Source organism: Vombatus ursinus, unplaced genomic scaffold (assembly GCF_900497805.2).
Source record: "Vombatus ursinus unplaced genomic scaffold, bare-nosed wombat genome assembly UNPS02011369.1, whole genome shotgun sequence".
In the NCBI taxonomy this organism is placed as follows: Eukaryota; Metazoa; Chordata; class Mammalia; order Diprotodontia; family Vombatidae; genus Vombatus; species Vombatus ursinus.
This window is the reverse complement of record NW_020951147.1, coordinates 6,665,885-6,683,228: the sequence shown is the minus strand read 5'-3', so window position 1 is coordinate 6,683,228 and position 17,344 is coordinate 6,665,885. Positions and strand designations below refer to the sequence as shown.

General features: G+C 55.6%; 2 protein-coding genes across 2 annotated transcripts in view; one reads left to right on the top strand and one right to left on the bottom strand.

Annotated features, from left to right (window-relative positions):
* MACROD1 (mono-ADP ribosylhydrolase 1) overlaps positions 1-17,344 on the bottom strand; it is a 208,649-nt gene that overhangs the window by 155,399 nt on the left and 35,906 nt on the right. The gene's annotated exons all lie outside the window — the stretch shown is intronic.
* Positions 2,692-4,722, top strand: FLRT1 (fibronectin leucine rich transmembrane protein 1). Its single transcript, XM_027855991.1, has one exon. The coding sequence runs from the start codon at positions 2,692-2,694 to the stop codon at positions 4,720-4,722; it is 2,031 nt and encodes a 676-aa protein (XP_027711792.1).

Below are 17,344 nucleotides of genomic sequence, written 5' to 3'. Positions count from 1 at the left end.
AGGAAGGAAGGAAGGAAGGAAGGAAGGAAGGAAGGAAGGAAGGAAGGAAGGAAGGAAGGAAAGAAAGAAAGAAAGAAAGAAAGAAAGAAAGAAAGAAAGAAAGAAAGAAAGAAAGAAAGAAAGAAAGAAAGAAAGAAAGAAAGAAAGAAAGAAAAATGTCTACTTTGTGGTGGAGCCATAGCGCAGGACCCCGACATATCCCACATCCTCTACCTCTGCCTCGTGTCCCACTGTCTGTCCTCTGGGACTCAGCTTGGTCAATGCCTAGCATCCGAGTTCAGCTGCCTCTTAAAAGTCTGCTTTTTCTTTCCCTAACCGTCACCTGGTGTAGACTGACTTCCTGGTTCTGCTTTCCTCGCTCTGCATCAGTTCATCTAAGTCTTTGCACGCTTCCCTGATCTCCTCACATTCGTCTTTCCTCCTAGGACAGTAACATCCCGTTTCACTCACAAACCTGTTTGTTCAGTCATCCCCAATCAACAGCCCCCCAACACTGTGCTTTCACACTTCTGTTGCCACAAAAAGTGCTGCTATAGACACTGCGCTATCTGTGGGACCCTTCCCTCCGCCTGTGGCTGCCCTGGGGGCCATGCCTGCTGAAGGCACGGCTGGGTCAGAGCATTTAAAGAATTCTGTACCTTTTTCTATAGACAGATCACAGCAGAGACGAGAAAAAACGCTTCTCCTCACCTAGTCCTCTTCCACACGCAACGCCCAAGGGACACCCGGGGCCTTTCATGTCAGCTTAGCGAAACCTTTGACTACGCCTGTAACTCCCCCGGGCAATGCCCCGCGATGACGGTGTTTATGCCACGCACCACTCCCGTCTTTGGAGGCACACAGTTGCATCATATCGCTGATGTAACCTCCACTGTCCACCTCACTTGGCTCAGCGAGCTCCAGCGCTCTGGACCCGCGAGATGCCCCTTGAGCCAATAACGAAGAAGGTCTGAGCACGCCCGAGGTGAAGGACAAATGCCGCGCTGTCCACGCTAGCCGGATGATATTAGCATTGGCCAGAATGCTCCCAGTCCTGACCAATGAACATTATGCTCTGAGGGTTTTTTCGGTTTGTTTTTTGTTTTTGCTTTTTGGTGAGACAATCAAGGTTAAGTGACTTGCCCAGGGTCACACAGCTAGTAAGCGCCAAGTGTTCGAGGCTGAACGTCGTACTCTGCAAGTGTGGCGATGCTGTCGTGCCTCTGCTTCCGATTTCTTTATGTCTGGATAGCGAAAACCATCCCAAAGTCCCACCAAAGGCTCGTGCTCTCTTATTTTATTCTTCATTATGACCACTCACCATTCAGCACACACACGCCTGAAGGACCGACTGCATACGCTGGCCCGGGCCGGTGCCTGGGCACGGGACGAAGGGTGGAGGATGTCCGGTCACTCCCCCCTTGGGGCCCGCTGTCCAGCAAAGGGGACAGATGGAAACACCGAAATGTCTACCGCCCAACAGGGCACTGGAAGCACACGAAAGGGCTGCAGGCAAATTGTGCCACGATGTCTGACAGGGGAGAAGGTTTGCGATGGAGGAGATAGGAGATGGCTTCACGGAGGAAGGGGCGTTTGAGATGGGGCGGGGGATATGGAGCCTGAGCACAGACAGACACAAGGTAGGACGCGCCACGCACACCTGAAGAAGAGAGGGTGTCCCAGCGTGGCTGGAGCCCAGAGTTTGTGGAGGGCGATTACAGGAGCTGGAGTTGTAAAGAGCGAACAGCCCCAGGCGTAAGAGGCCAGGAAAAGGACGGAGATGTGATGGAGAAGCAAGAGGCAACCGCCAGAGATGTCAGGGGGACGTCAGTGCGACAAGGGAGACGCAGAGGGAGGAGCGTCCCGGCAATGTGCGGAGGCGAGGACTAGCGTAGGACGAGGGAAGGAGTCCCAGAACCGCCCAGGCTGGAGGTGCCCCATCCTCATGCCACCCGAGCCCACGACCTCACTGTGCGCCGTCCCCCAGCAGCGAGCGAGACTCGCGCGTGGATCCACCAAAGAGCTGAAGGAGGGGACGGGAGCAAAGGGCGGGGTCCCAGAGAGAGGACCCCACCTCTGAGCAAGAGCGGTTTGCACACCATCTGCCCCGGTAGACCGGGAGCCCTCTGGGAGCTCTCCAGGAGCAGGGAACAGGTTTTACAGTTCTCTATTGTACCCCAGTGTTTAGCACGGCGCCGGCACACAGCAGGGGCTTAATCAATGTCTGAGTCCGATTTTCTCATTTCAGAGATGAGGGAACTGAGGCCCGGAGATGGGAGCAGACACTCCTGAGGTCACCCGGGCCACCTGACAGGGACAGAGTTGGGGGCCAAACCCAGGTCCCACGATTTCAAACGCTGGGCTCTTTTCACCATGGCCCCCTGCCCCTCAAGGGAAAGGAAAGGAAGGGAGAGAAAGGGGAAAGAGAAGGGCAAAGCAAAGCAATGGAAAGGAGGGAAGGAGGGAGGGAGGAAGAAAGGGGGAGAGGAAGAGAAGTCTAGATGCTTTCCCCATAACTTCCTCCCACAAGGTCCCAGCTCCAGGAAGCTCTTCCGTGCCAGGCCGGTGAGCTGGGAACCACCGTGGCGGGGTGACAGCAGCTCGGTGTTCCGTGTGCTGGCTCGCTATCTGACTCACTGCACCAATTGTGTACCTCCTGCAGGTGTCGAGGACGCGAGCCGGGTGGGCCCCCGGCTCTCCACCCCGCGAACCATGGTGACAGCCCACTCTGCCGCCACCGCCACCACCACCGCCGCCGCCACCACCACGACCACGGTGGTCATGACCACGGCCACCGTTGACCTGCGGGACTGGCTGTTCCTGTGCTACGGGCTCATCGCCTTCCTGACGGAGGTCATCGACAGCACCACCTGCCCGTCGGTCTGCCGCTGCGACAACGGCTTCATCTACTGCAACGACCGGGGTCTGACCTCCATCCCGGCCGACATCCCGGACGACGCCACCACCCTCTACCTGCAGAACAACCAGATCGATAACGCGGGCATCCCCCAGGACCTGAAGAGCAAGGTCAACGTGCAGGTGATCTACCTCTACGAGAATGCCCTGGACGAGTTCCCCGTCAACCTCCCGCGCTCCCTACGCGAGCTGCACCTGCAGGACAACAACGTCCGCGCCATCGCCCGCGACTCGCTGGCCCGCATCCCCCTGCTGGAGAAGCTGCACCTGGACGACAACTCGGTGTCCACGGTGAGCATCGAGGACGACGCCTTCGCGGACAGCAAGCGGCTGAAGCTGCTCTTCCTGTCGCGGAACCACCTCAGCAGCATCCCGTCGGGCCTGCCGCGGACGCTGGAGGAGCTGCGTCTGGACGACAACCGCATCTCCACCATCCCGCTGCACGCCTTCAAGGGCCTCACCAGCCTGCGGCGGCTGGTGCTGGACGGCAACCTGCTGGCCAACCAGCGCATTGCCGACGACACCTTCAGCCGGCTGCAGAACCTGACGGAGCTGTCCCTGGTGCGGAACTCGCTGGCCGCCCCGCCCCTCAACCTGCCCAGCGCCCACCTGCAGAAGCTCTACCTGCAGGACAACGCCATCAGCCACGTCCCCTACAACACGCTGGCCAAGATGCGCGAGCTGGAGCGGCTGGACCTGTCCAACAACAACCTCACCTCCCTGCCACGAGGCCTGTTCGACGATCTGGAGAACCTCAGCCAGCTCCTGCTCAGGAACAACCCCTGGTTCTGCGGCTGCAACCTCATGTGGCTCCGGGACTGGGTGAAGGCGCGGGCGTCCGTGGTCAACGTGCGGGGACTCATGTGCCAGGGCCCCGAGAAGGTCCGCGGCATGGCCATCAAGGACATCACCAGCGAGATGGACGAGTGCTTCGAGATGGGCTCTCAGGGCGGCGCCGGCGCCAGCGCCAACGCCGCCAAGACCACGGCCAGCAACCACGCCGCCTCCACCACCCCGCAGGGCTCGCTCTTCACCCTCAAGTCCAAGAGGCCGGGAATCCAGCTCCCCGACTCCAACGTTGACTACCCCACGGCCACCGGGGACGGCACGAAGGCCCTGGTCATCCACGTGAAGCCGCTGACCGCGGACAGCATCCGCATCACCTGGAAGGCCACGCTGCCGGCCACGTCCTTCCGCCTCAGCTGGCTGCGCCTCGGACACAGCCCCGCCGTGGGCTCCATCACGGAAACCCTGGTGCAAGGCGACAAGACGGAGTACCTCCTGACGGCCCTGGAGCCCAAGTCCACCTACGTCATCTGCATGGTCACGATGGAGACCGGCGACGCCTACGCGGCTGATGAGACACCGGTGTGCGCCAAGGCGGAGACGGCCGACGGCTACGGGCCCGCCACCACCCTCAACCGGGAGCAGAGCGCGGACTCCGTGGTGGGCCTGCCTCTGGCGGGCATCATCGGCGGCGCCGCGGCCCTCGTCTTCCTCTTCCTGGTCCTCGGGGCCATCTGCTGTTATGTGCACCGGGCCGGGGAGCTGCTGACCCACGAGAGGGCCTACGACCGCAGCAGCCGCAAGAAGGACGACTACGTGGAGTCGGGCACCAAGAAAGACAACTCGATCCTGGAGATCCGGGGGCCCGGGCTGCAGATGCTGCCCATCAACCCGCACCGGGCCAAGGAGGAGTACGTGATCCACACCATCTTCCCCTCCAACGGCACCAGCCTCTACAAGAGCACGCACACCATCGGCTACGGCACCACCCGCGGTTACAGAGACGGCGGCATCCCAGACATAGACTACTCCTACACATGATGGAGTCGCGCCCTCCCCTCCCCCGGACCCAAGCCGCCCTCCTTCCCCACGCCCCCCGGCTCTGCGCCCATCGCTTCTTTCCACCTCCCCCTTGTGTGGAAACCCACTGGCTACAAGCTGAGAAAGACGCCCCTACCTACCACCACACGAAACTATTTTCAAGCCAGAAACAAGGGGAGGGTTAAATCTTTTATAAAAACAACAGTGGAAATATTGTTTGTTTGTTTGTTTTAAATAGGCAAGGAAGGGAAATTGAGGTCGGATACCGTCATTTATACAAAAAATGCCAGATGGGGGGAGGGGCGGCACAGGGAGGGAGACCAGGAAAGACCTAAAAATAAAAAGGAAAGAATGTTATTTTGGGGAACTGGAAAGATACTACCTGTACGACCATCCGTGTCAATCTCGTGTTTTGTTCGGGGGTAGAAACACAAAAGAACCGTCAAGTGAAAAGCAAACAGGCTTTTAAAATGGAAGAAAAAAAACCCACAAAAGCCCGCACCAGAACGTTCTCTTCTCTGGCTGCTAACTGTTGGCATTCGGGAGATTTTTCAAGCTTCCTACAAAGGAGAAAAGAAAATGGGATGGCAAGGGGGGAGGACATACCATCCCCCCAAAACCACTCTCCTAGTTCCGGACCATAATCACTTCCAGAAAGACTGCCTGGCTTCCCCACATTAGCCGAACAATTTGTAGCTGATTAAAGAAAGACTTGTTTTCTATATGGTCCATGCCCAATGCTCAGTGAAGGGCAGCACTAGCTTCCTGGGTCCATTTACACACGCATGTATCTATCTGTGCGCGCCCGTAGACCGACAGCCAGGTAGAGGGGTGGGGTAGCAATCGAGATGCTATTTCTAGGTGTTTTGTTGGGAGAGAAACAAGAGAATCCTCCCCATCTACCCACCCACCCAACAGAGGTTCTTGTCTTCTGGGAATAAGCAGATGGGTCAGCAAAGAGTGGTGGGGATGGGACTGGCCTGGGGCAGGGAGAGAGGATTCTGAGTCCAAAGTGGGGGGTGGAAGAAAGGGAGCTGGGGTTTCAGGGAGAGGATGGGCAGGGGCAGAAAGGGGGCACCTTCCGGTTGCTACGGCGGTTCAGGTTCTGCTGGGGTATCCTCTGCATGAGGTCATTATCTCCCGGGCCGGTGGTAAGGATCACTTCCTGGGACTCCCAGGGCCCCCTCTGTTCTACCCAACCACAAGTCAAATCCACCCACAGCTAGCATCGAGCACCTTTTACCCACAGTGTTCTCTGTTACGGGGCAGGGAACTGCTCAGGTTTTCAAAAGGAAGAACTGGCATATGGTGGTTTCTCGGCTGCCCGAGAAGAGGCTGAGAAAGATCAAAATTTCTCAGGAAAATCCTGGGAGAAAAACAACCCCAAAGTGGGCGACGTCGGCTCAGCCTGCCCATCCCCTAATCCTCTTGTCTCCTAGGAGGGCTGCTTGCTCCCTTTCTGAAATAAAAACCCCAGCCTTCTACAAGTATACGCTCCCAACTTTCGAAGGCGCTAAGCTTTGTGTTCCTGGCTCTGGCGTGAACGTCACCACCGTTGATCAGCTGACGGTGTCACCGCTGGAGAAATAACAAAGGAGACTCCAGAAAGACGAGCAGAAAGGGCGCTTTGGGGTCCATCTCTTAGGTCCCCTCGTGCCTGCTCCACCCACAACACAGCCGCCAGCGTGCCCCTACCCTTCCCTCCCACAAAGAAAGATGCTTCCAGGAAAAAAATGCCATTCTGAGGACGAGGAGACTGAAGAGGGGCCATGCTCTGGCGACCACCATTCCAGATGGGCTTTTTGAGAAACAGAAGGCACGGGAGCCCGCAGCTGCCCAGCTGTCCCTGCCACCGGCCCCTTCACCCGGGTTCCCTGAGGTGGGAACGCCACTAAACCGAAAGATCTCACAGCTTCCTCTCCTCGAAGAGAGAGCGGGTTGAAAGAAAGACCGAGACCCTTAGAAAGGGAGTAGAGGCCAAGGAAATTCGCAGCCAAGCTGGTGGGACCCTTCCCCAGACATCCTCACCAGATCTCGCCCCTACACAAAGCACTGAAAGAGAGCTCGGCCACATTTCCTATTTCCTTCCCAACTGTCCCCAGCACCACCACCCCCTTTCCATTTAAATGGAAATAGCAATGAGGTTGGGAGAAAAATAGCAAAGCCTTAATTCCACAGTTGTAAATAAGCCAGACTCCAGCCCCCATCCGCCACACTCTCTCTCTCTGTCTGTCTCTGTCTCTCTCGGTGTGTCTGTGTGTCTCTGCCTCTCCCTCTCTCTCTCTGTGTCTCTGTGTCTGTCTCTGTGTCTCTGCCTCTCCCTCTCTCTCTCTGTCTCTATCTCTCTGTGTCTCTGTGTCTGTCTCTGTTTCTGTGTGTCTCTGCCTCTCCCTCTCTCTCTCTGTCTCTATCTCTCTCTGTGTGTCTGTCTGTCTCTGTCTCTGTCTCTCTCTCTGTCTCTCTCTCTGTCAATGGGGACATGCTCCTTTTGGGAGGGGGTCTAAAACTGCCACGGTCCCTCAGCCCCTGGGACAGCAGGACTCGGATGGCCATCCCTGGCCGGCCTGTTGTCCATCTGTGAAGGCTGGAGGGCAAAGACGCTAGAAGTCAGTGCAAGCCCCGGCACTGCTTTTTACAAACGAGGTCACTGGACTGCCCTCTCCCCCAAAGGGACCCCTCTCTGCAGGGCTTTGGGAGGAGTCAGGGTCAAACACCACCCCCTGGCAGGGGCTGTTCCTTCCTCCTCCCATCAGGAAAAATACCGCCATGTCACTAGTGGTCCAAGGTCCTGCAGCGATGATAAGCTTTCCCCCCAAGCCCTTTCCAAAGCTGTCAGGTGTCCATCTTACCCCATCCCTCGGACGCACGACAGATGATCCTCTTGGGCCTGGGAGGTGTCGGAGGGCAGAAGCCACACTGAGAAGGGACACATCAGTCACACGGTGGGTAAACATTATTAAGGGCCTGTCCCACGCCAAGCCTGCCCTTGGGGAGACGCCAGTCTAATGACACCGATCACTGCGCTCTGGAGACATCCGCAGGGACCTGGAATCCAAGGGTGTGACCTTGGGCAAGTCACTTCTGCTCTGGGCCTCAGTGCCTCCATCTGTAAGAAGAGGGGGCTGGGCCTCTTCCAGCTCTCAGTCTATGACTCCACAGCTACGTAAAAGGCCGTCACCCAAAGGGGAGGTCACACTGCTCCCCCTGACCCGAGAAGGCAGAACCAGGAGCGATGAGGCTCCATGCCAGGGAAGACATCCGAACCATCAGAACAGTCCAAAGGTAGAGTGAGCCGCCACAGGGAGGTAGTGAGCGGCCCGTCACTGGAAGTATTCAAGCAAAGGAGGTACTACCATTTGTTAAGGGTGTTGTAGAAGGAGTTCTGGCTTGGCATGGGTGAGGCAAGAGGTCCCTGAGGCCCCTCACAACCCTGAAATTCTATGAAATAGTAAGAGTAGTAACAGCTGACATCTCTATGACATTTTACGGTTAGCAAAGACACGATGTCATTCGGTCCTCAAAAACTTGGTCAGGTCGATGCTACTACCGTGCCCATTTTACAGATGAGGAAACTGAGGTTACATTTTAAGGGACGTGGCTGTGTGGGAGACGAGATCTGACCCCAGGTCTCCCCGACTTCACGTCTGGCGCTCTGCCCGCGGCCCACCCAGGCGCCTCAACAAACCCACCAGGCCCATGCATAAGAAATGGGCTCCCTCTGCCTTTCTCTTCCCCTGGCCGCTCCCTCTCACTGGTCAGCCAGGAGGAGGCTGGGAGACAGGGGGCTGAATTCTAATCTGGCCTCTCCACTTCCCAAGGCCAGTGCCCCCATCCCTCTGGGGCCCCATGAGGACAACAGCACTGCCCCCTCCCCTCCGTGTCACGCCGGCACGGCAGAAGGAAAAGCGTCTAGGAGAGCCGGGCCGCAGACCGGCGAAGACCTGGGTTCTAGTCCTGGCCTCATGGCTCTGGGCAGGACCCTCAGACTCTCCCCAGGCAGCTCGCGGCGAACACAAGCCAACCCACGATGGTGCAGGGGCTTCCCACACCGGGAGTTACCCACGGGAAACACAGCAGGAGGCCGACGGGGGAGGGGCTTCTCCAGGGGGCTCCCAACATGCACGAGCTCCCCGCCCCGCCCCGCCCCGATCCGGGCACCCACAGATCAAGACTTTCTCCCAGCCTTTCTACGCCCACCACGAAGGCTCCCAAAGCCCCCTCTGCTCCCCCACAAGCCTCCAGCTCTCCTTCCTAAAGAGCCGGCTTCTTGCCTGCCTTATTAAGAGGGAAGAGAGGAAAGAGCTATGGAATGACAGTCAGAGAGTCTGGGTTCGAATCCTGCTGTGGTCCTTACCACCCGCCTGGGAGGCACTTCACACACACACACACACACACACACACACACACACACACACGCACACACACACACACACGCACACCTTGGGCCTCTGTTGCCATCATCTGCACAATGAGAGGGTTGGACTACGTGATCTCTGGGGTCCCTTTCCACAGTAAATCCTATAAACCTCTGATCAAGATCTGGGTTCAAATCTGAACTGTCCTTACTAACTGTACGACCTTGGGAGAATAGCTTTCCCTCTCTGTTTCCCACTGTTCTGCAGCATGAGAAACGCTCTCATTGGAAGAGCACATCAAAGAACCAGCTTCTCCCCAGTGGAAGGGACACGGGGCCACGAGCGCACCCGCCCGGCGGCCAGGCGGCCTCCGTGCCTGCCAATCATCTCCAGGCAAAAGTTCAGCCCTGTCTGACTCTCCGTGACCCCGTGTGGGGTTGTCCTGGCCATTTCCTTCTCCAGCTCATTAGACAGATGAGGAAACTGAGGCACAAGGGGGAAGTGACTTGTCCAAGGTCACCCAGCTAGTAAGGGTCTGAAGCCAGATTTGCACTCAGATCTTCCTGACTCCAGGCCAGCTGCTCTATCCACTGCAGCGCCACCTGGCTGCCCAGAAGGATGTTTTGCCCAGCCTCCAAGATGTCTGGCAGAGCCCCTGCCTTCAATCAGTCAGTAAGCATTTATTAAAAGCCTCCCCCGTGTCAGACACTGTGCTGAGCTTGAGCAACTCTGGAATTCTTAATCCAGCCTCTTCATCTTACAAATCAATCAGTCAACCAATCAACAAGCATTGATTAAATGCCTACTGAGTACCAGGCACGGTGCTAAGTGCCGAAGATTTAGAGCCTGGAGGAAACCTAAGGATCTCTAGTCCATCTTCCTCATTTTACAGAACAATCAACAAATGAGCATTTATTAAATACCTCGTGTATACCAGGCAGTCACTGTGTTAAGGGCAGAGGACCTAGAGCCTGGAGGAAACTTAGAGATTTGTAAAGATCAATCAACAAGTAAGCATTTATTAACTACCTACTGTATACCAGGCAGGCAATGAGCTAAGAGCTTGGAGGAAACAGATCTCTAGTTCATCTTCCTCGTTTTACAGATCAACAAGTAAACATTTATTAAATACCTACTGTGTACCAGGCAATGAGCTAAGAGCTTGGAGGAAACTTGGGGATCTCTAGTCCAATCTCTTCATTTTACAGATCAATCAATCAACAAGCAAGCATTAAACACCTACTAAGTGCCACATACTGTGCTAGGCACGAGGGACAGACACGCAGGTCAGCCCCTGCCTCTGTGACATCTGGCTGTATCTCCCCAGAGATGGCCAAGGGAGAGGGAAGAAGAAGGCACTTTCTTCTTCCAGGAGATGCAGATGCCCCTTACAAAAGCATCGGGAAAGCCACCGCTTGCAACACACGTGCAGGAAACCCTGCCCGGTAGCCCCTCGGGTCTCTGGGGTGACGATTCGCCCCACCCCCGGCCCAGCCTGCACCCCAGCCTTCATGAGTCAGCCTCTGAGTTAATGCAGCTTCTGCTCCATTTCAGACGGGTTTTTAAAAAAACAACCACCCCTAAAAAAAGCCACATTTTTTTCCTGGTTAAGTGGCTTAGCCCTGGTGGTAATTAGATGTAGTGATTAGGATCTTCTTTCTATTACATTGCAATTTTCCTTTAAATTTTCTCTAGAAAAAAAAAAACTAGCCCAAGGAAGCAAAGAAAGGAGGCCCTAGAAGCTGCCGATTCATTTGCATCCTGCGAATGAGGCCTCTCCAGCACCACAGCTCAGGAGAGGGGGCCCAACGTATGGAATGCTTAAGAGATTACTAAGAATAAAATCTATTAATTAGTCATACTCCATTCTGCAGACATGATGCGCATCAAAAGACTCTTTTCTTCCCTTTTTTTCTCTGCCTCTACCCACAGGCTGCCGCCTCCATCTTCTAGTCTAAATTGGCTCTTTGCTGCCTGCCAGGCTCCATGTTAGAACAGGAGGGGGTGGGGCTGGGATTCAGGCCCTGGCACCCCGGCCAGAGGGATCGTGGAGGTCCGGGCACCTGGCGGCCCCACTCTCTCAGCTGCTTCCTGCTCATCTCTTTCCCCAGGCCTGCTGACGGGCCTCAGGAGAGGGGTCGGGGTGGACAGGGCTCCCCCAGCTCCACGGACCCTCGGGCCTGAGTCAACACCCTGCCCCCCTCTCCCCTCCCCCAGCAGTGCTGGCCAGAGATCTGTCAGTCTTCTCTGACTGCGGAGAGATTTCATGGAATCTGGGAATTTGGATGGAACAACAATTATACCCTTTTTCTCAATAACCTCTAACTGAAATTTAGCATTTCCTTCAAACAGTTAAAACCCTTCCTCTGAGAAGGTGCCCAGGCTTCACAGACAGACAGCCAGTGGGATTCACGAGACAAAAAAGGCTAAGACAATCACGCCCCCAGGAGACGGAGCAGGAGACAAAAGGGAGAGGGCATAGTCCTTTTCCATCTGATGCCTTGCCTACCCTTGCCCCAAATTTCATTTGCTTTTATTTTTAAGGGTAAGAAAATGTACGATGGGGCTGCTGCTTATAGGGAAAGAAAGTAACCACGGTAAGGCAAAACCCAAGGCATTACACCAGGTGATGGGATGGAGGAGAGATGCTGGACGGTGAAAGCTGTTCCGAAAGCACGAGACCGCATAAGGAAAAGAGGAGCAAATCCCCCTCTGCCAGCAGCCACTGGCCTGGGACCACTTTAGCATGGCCCTTCCCAGAATTTTAAATAACTACTTACCACCACTACCCCCTCCCAGATGCATTACCCAGGGCCAGCATCCTTCTAGCGATTCATTCACCAAATGAGCTGGAAATCGGACCTCCTGGTCACCAAGAAAGAGTCCTGTCCGAGATGGATGCCACAGGGCGGTGGGCCAAAGAGACCTGGGCCGTGTTTAGAGAGGCAAGCGGACCCATTCTGAACAGAAAACCCTCTCAGGGCCCAACGAGGAAGCTGCAGAGGCTTCTGCCATCGTTAAAGTTCTGAGCTTCTTGCTTTCTGGTCCAGAGGATGAAAAGGATCCTACCGGGGGGAAGAGAGCATGAGCTCTACAAGGGACATCAACATTAATAAGACACATCTGTGCTTTGAGGGGGTCTCCTCCGAAGCAATCTGGCAGTGCTGCGATCAACTCGTCCATTTTAAAGATGAGGAAACCGAGGCTCAGAGTGGGGAACCGACCAGGAAGTGTGGGAGCCTATATCTGAACCCAAGTCCATTTCTCTTCCACATTTAGCAAGATGCAGGTCCCACTGACCTTCCACTCAGATTCTAAAGGCAAATGTCTAGTCAAAGGGTGATAAACTGAGGCTCAGAGTAGGGAAAGGAGAGTTCTCAAGGTCAGGCTCCTCACAGGGGTGACCTTGCGGAGCACCTCTCATCCTGAGATGGGACTTAAGCAGGTGCCACGGGCAAGAGTCGAACTGGCCTAGCCTTCCTTTTCACCATGACCAGGAAAGGCTACCAGAGGTAGGACGGCCCGACGAAGACGCTAACTTGCCGCTTCCTTTCCCGCTCTCGGCTCCATGACAGACTGCTGGCCTGAGGCCTGGCTCCGCCTGTGCTAAGGCAAAAACAGTCCCTGCCCTCAGGGGGCTCTGCCCAGCCATGCCCCCGCAGGAGGGGGAAGAGGGAAAGGCCAAGCCTTGACAAGACAACACAGTGGCCCAAAGAGAACAGAAAACTGGGTCCCCAGGCAAAGATCCAGGAAGAAACCTGCTCTGAGCTCAGGAGGGAAGACCGGCCCCTCTGGGGCTGGAAGCAGGCTTTCTGGGATGCTGGCCGGCCCTCCCTCCCTGGGCTCCAACTGGGCAGCAGGGTGAGCCCTTCCCCCAAATACCGAGCAGGCCGAGTTCCCGTCTGGGGAGCCTGGGCCCAGGCCAGACCCCAGCCTACAAGATGGGAGGGAGAGTGGGGGCCATTCAGGGAGGGTGTTGTTGGCTTATCTGTGAGGGGACAGGCTCGAAAACGCAAACCATTCTCTTTCACAACCCAGAGAGTTGGGCAGGTTGTTAGGGAAGCATGGCACCAGGCTGACAGAGGACCTGGGTTCGAATCCCGACTGCCGTTTACTCCCTACGTGACCACGGGCAAATCAAAGTGGCATCCGCGGGCCTCAATTTCCTCATCTGTAAGATAAGGGGATCAGACTAAAGATTCTCCAAAGCCCCTTTCAGCCCAAAGCTGTGCTCAATCAGGTGTGATTCAACTCCTCGAAGGGGAAAGGAATTTTCAGGGGGGAGGGGGTGAATTTGCCTGCCAATATGGGCAGATGAGACCTTCCCAGGCCAGCTGGGGGACATCTCCCCTAAAACCCTTCTGGCCTGCATGCCCTGGGGACGGCACTCATTTCAGGTCCTGCCAGGTCAAGCATGGCGGTTCCGGCCTGCAGCCGGAAGGGTGGGCTGCTCAGGGCGTGGGGTCTGTACTGCCTCGTGCCTTCTCCAGAGGTTTCTGGCATAGGGCTGGCCTCAGAACCTAGGCTCTCCATTCCATCTTAGGAAGATGCCACCTGCACTGAGAAATGGAGCAGAGGGTCCTCACCCTCCCCAGATGAGGTGTGGTCGAGAGAACGGTGAAGTGGGACTCAGCGCCCTGGGGCCCCTCTCTGGATAAGCCGAGGACTGCAAGTGTTGGCTTTTCCAGAGCTGGTCCCAATCCCTTAGGGAGTCCTGACCCTCTCCAACAAGGACAGGAAAAGGCGCCACGGCTCCCGTTCTGTTGGGGGCAGCAGGAGGGGGTGTTTGGGGGAAGAAACTGAAGGTGAGAAAAGAAAAACTGAGGTTCTCACAAAGAGAAGCCAAAGGGCCCGGGCCAAGGAATGACCCAGGCAACTGGGAGCGCCCATCTCCCCTGCTTTAAACACCCACCACCCTAAAACGACAACTGGTATTTCCATTGGCCTTCTAGGATTGGAGACCACTTTACACATCTGTGGCTCACATCACAATCCCACGAGTAATTTGCTTCTTATTCCATTTTAGAGATGAGGGAGGAGAGAATAAACATTTATGAAGCGCCTTCCATGTGCCAGGCGCTGGGCTAAGCGCTCTCCAGCTTTTATCCCATTAGATCCTCACCACCGCCCTAGGAAGGAAGAGATGGTAGCTTTGAGGCCCCGCGAAGCAGTGAGCTGCCCAAGGTCACACAGTCAGCAAATGTCAGAAGTGGGATTTAAACCCAGGTCTCCCCTGATTCCAAGTCCTACCTACTCCTGACTCTCTCTGGTTCTAAATCAGGGACCCCCTCACCCTTAAAAATGTGTACATGTAGGAATAAAGAAGACCCCACCACCACCAGGCCCACACGTCCACTCTCAAAGACTTGCTGCTGCCCCAGTGGGGAGATTTTAAAAAGTCCAAATGCCGCCAGCCCGGGGGTACCAGGGAGTCGGACGTCTATGCTGGCTACCAGCTGAGGCTCAAAGAACCAGGGCAGGAAATGAAGCCTGGTGACAAGGGCCAAGAGGAGGACGGCCAGCTTCCTCCTCCCAGGCTTGGGCGGGCTGGCACGGCTGATGGAGCCCCCAGAAAGACAGAAGGGCGGGCAGGGGACACAGAACCCCGCCCCTCACGGCAGCAGAGCCAACCTCAGGCTTTCCTTGGCTCCTAAAAGCACCTGCAGGGGCCTGGAATCCAGCTGGGGCAAAAATGATGCAGAGAAGAGTGTCTGGCCCAAGAAAAGAATGGAGTCTGGAGTCAGAAGACCTACATTCAAGGCTCCTCCGCTTACTAGCCAGGTGACTTTGCCTTGCTGGGCCTCAGTTTCCCCATCTCTAAAACAAGGAGGTTGACCTGGATGATCTAAGGTCCCTTCCACTTCTGTATCTATGCGCTTTCTCTCAACACAACAATCACTTACTACCTGATGGACCTGGTCCCTTCACCTCTTCCGGCCTCAGTTTCCCCATCTGTCAAATGAAGGCCTGGGTGGCATCCGAGATCCTTTCCACCTCTAGGGTCCCTCTCTTAGGCCAGCGGCTCTTCTCCAGTCAGATCCTAGCACAGCTCTTCCTCTTCTCCATCACAGCACACTCTTCTAACCGGTCCGGTCCTTGGCTGCCCGAGGCATTTTCATTTCTCATGCATTTCTTTGAAATGTAGCATGTCTTTGGCTAAAATCCCCCATTTGCTTTTTTAAAAAAATTCTCCCAGCTTTTTAAAAAAAATTTATTGTGTGTCCTGGTTTCAGAAATTCAATTATCCCAAGGACCATACTCAATCCCACCATCATGCCATAAATCTGCCTCAGAGAACTGCCAAGAGGCCTCCTAAAACTTCTCCTTTTCCACGGGCAGCCAACAAGGACAGGTGGGAGGCCCAGCCATCCGTCTGTCCACCCGTGCTCCCTCCCTCCTTCCCCTGCACACCCTGTGCAAGGAGCCGCTCACCTGAACAGGTGACCGCAAGGCTCACAGTCTCCGGATCGTGTCCCAGATTGTGCAGCTGGGCCCCGGAGTTCTGTGGGTCCTAATGTCCCGTAAGGCTCAGGGTCAACTAACCAATGTGGGGAAGGACTCTGCTATCCCCAGCAGGACGCGGGGCTCTCCGGACACAGAAATCCTGTAGGCAGCCCCCACGCTCAGCCCTGCGTGTCCACCCTGCCCCCAGCTTCCTAATGCTATATACACATATATGTGTGTATACATGTGTACGTGTATGTGTATATATATATATATATGTATACATAGACACATTTCAAATGAGTTAATACATGTAGAACACTTTGCAAATCGTAACACGCTACATAACGTCAACTCTCGTTACCATCATTTTAAAAGCTAGGCCACGGATACATCTGACTGGGGATTCTTCCAGGGCTAACGTCCGGCACCACCAACATAGTGCCCGCCTTCTCCCCTCCCTCCTCCGCACGCCCTTCCATCCCCCACGCCTGAAAACCAGACGGCTGCACTGTGGTGGCCTGGCCAGAGAAGTCTTGGCTGCCGCCCTCCCCAAGTCCATTTCGCTGGTCACCAAGGGGCTCAGATGTCCGGCTTTCATCACCCTGGCTGTCCTGGGTCCCTGCCTCCCGACGTCTGCCCTGGGGGGAGATTCCCCACGCGGTGGTGTCTCACTGGGCTCATCCACAGTCACAGCCTGTCCAGAACTTGGTCCAGGGTGGGATTCAAACCCAAGTTTCACTGATTCTGGGTCTAGCCCTCCGACCATCCTGCCTCCTGGAAGCCACACAAATCTATCATATTACAGGACGCTCCTTCTCCCTAACCCTCTTTTTACTTCAGAGCCATCAGCAACCGTTTACCAGGAAGGATGATGAAACAGGTCTCAGCCTGCTCCTCTGTGACTCAGTTTCCCCTCTCCGAGAGGAGAAAATCGCGCCTCCCAAGCAGGTGAGGAGAACAGGTGTCGGCCAGATGCAGGCAGGCCTGAAGAGGGCAGGAGACCTCGTCATAACTGATAAGCGGTAGCGGCTCCGATAAACACCCGCTGGTTTTCCTGGAATCCCACTGCGGGGTTCGCCATGGCTCTGGAGCCCACCCACCTGGGAAAGTTGATTAAGCTCATTCTCCTTGCAATTAAAAAGGAAAAAATGCAACAAGCCAGTCGTGGAGACAACCAGGGAGCAGACAGACCGGCCAGTGGCCAGAGGGGCCTCCTCCCTGGGCTGATGAAGCAAAGGGACCGCCCTGAGTGGCCCGAGAGTCAGCACTGACCTGCCGCTTCTCATCTCCAGGAAAAAACAACGTGACTTTTTTGTGGAAGAACCGAGAAGATCCTATCCTCAGCCACTGCCTTCCAAACAGTCATCCATGCTAGCAAAAAGTATAGACGCTACCTAGGCCAGAGATGCTGCAGCCCAGCAAGGCCTCCTGGGGCCCGGCCCAGCTGCCTGGGCCTCTCCCTCAGCATGGGTCTGCTCTGGGGGCTGGAAGCATCCCACGGCTTGGGATATGGGGGCTCCTGCAGCCACCGTGTGGGGAGGAAGGGCTAGAAAGAGATGCTAAGAGGTATTTATTTACTGGGAAGATGCATCTGACCTATGAAGGTCAGATATGTCCCTGAGTGTCTATGCTGAAGAATGGGATGGATGGATGGATGGGAAAGAGGAAACCTAAGAGAGAGGGGAGGAGGAGGGAGGAAAGAAGGAAGGAGAGAGAGGGAGAGAGTAAGAGAGAGAGAAAGAGGGGGAGAGAGAGAGGGGGGGAGAGAGAGGGAGAGAGAAAGAGAGAGGGAGAGGGGGAGAGAGGGAGAGAGGGAGAGA

Bases quoted from the DNA above. Each gene is read 5' to 3' on its own strand.
- FLRT1 (XM_027855991.1), top strand. From the start codon at position 2,692: ATGGTGACAGCCCACTCTGCCGCCACCGCCACCACCACCGCCGCCGCC.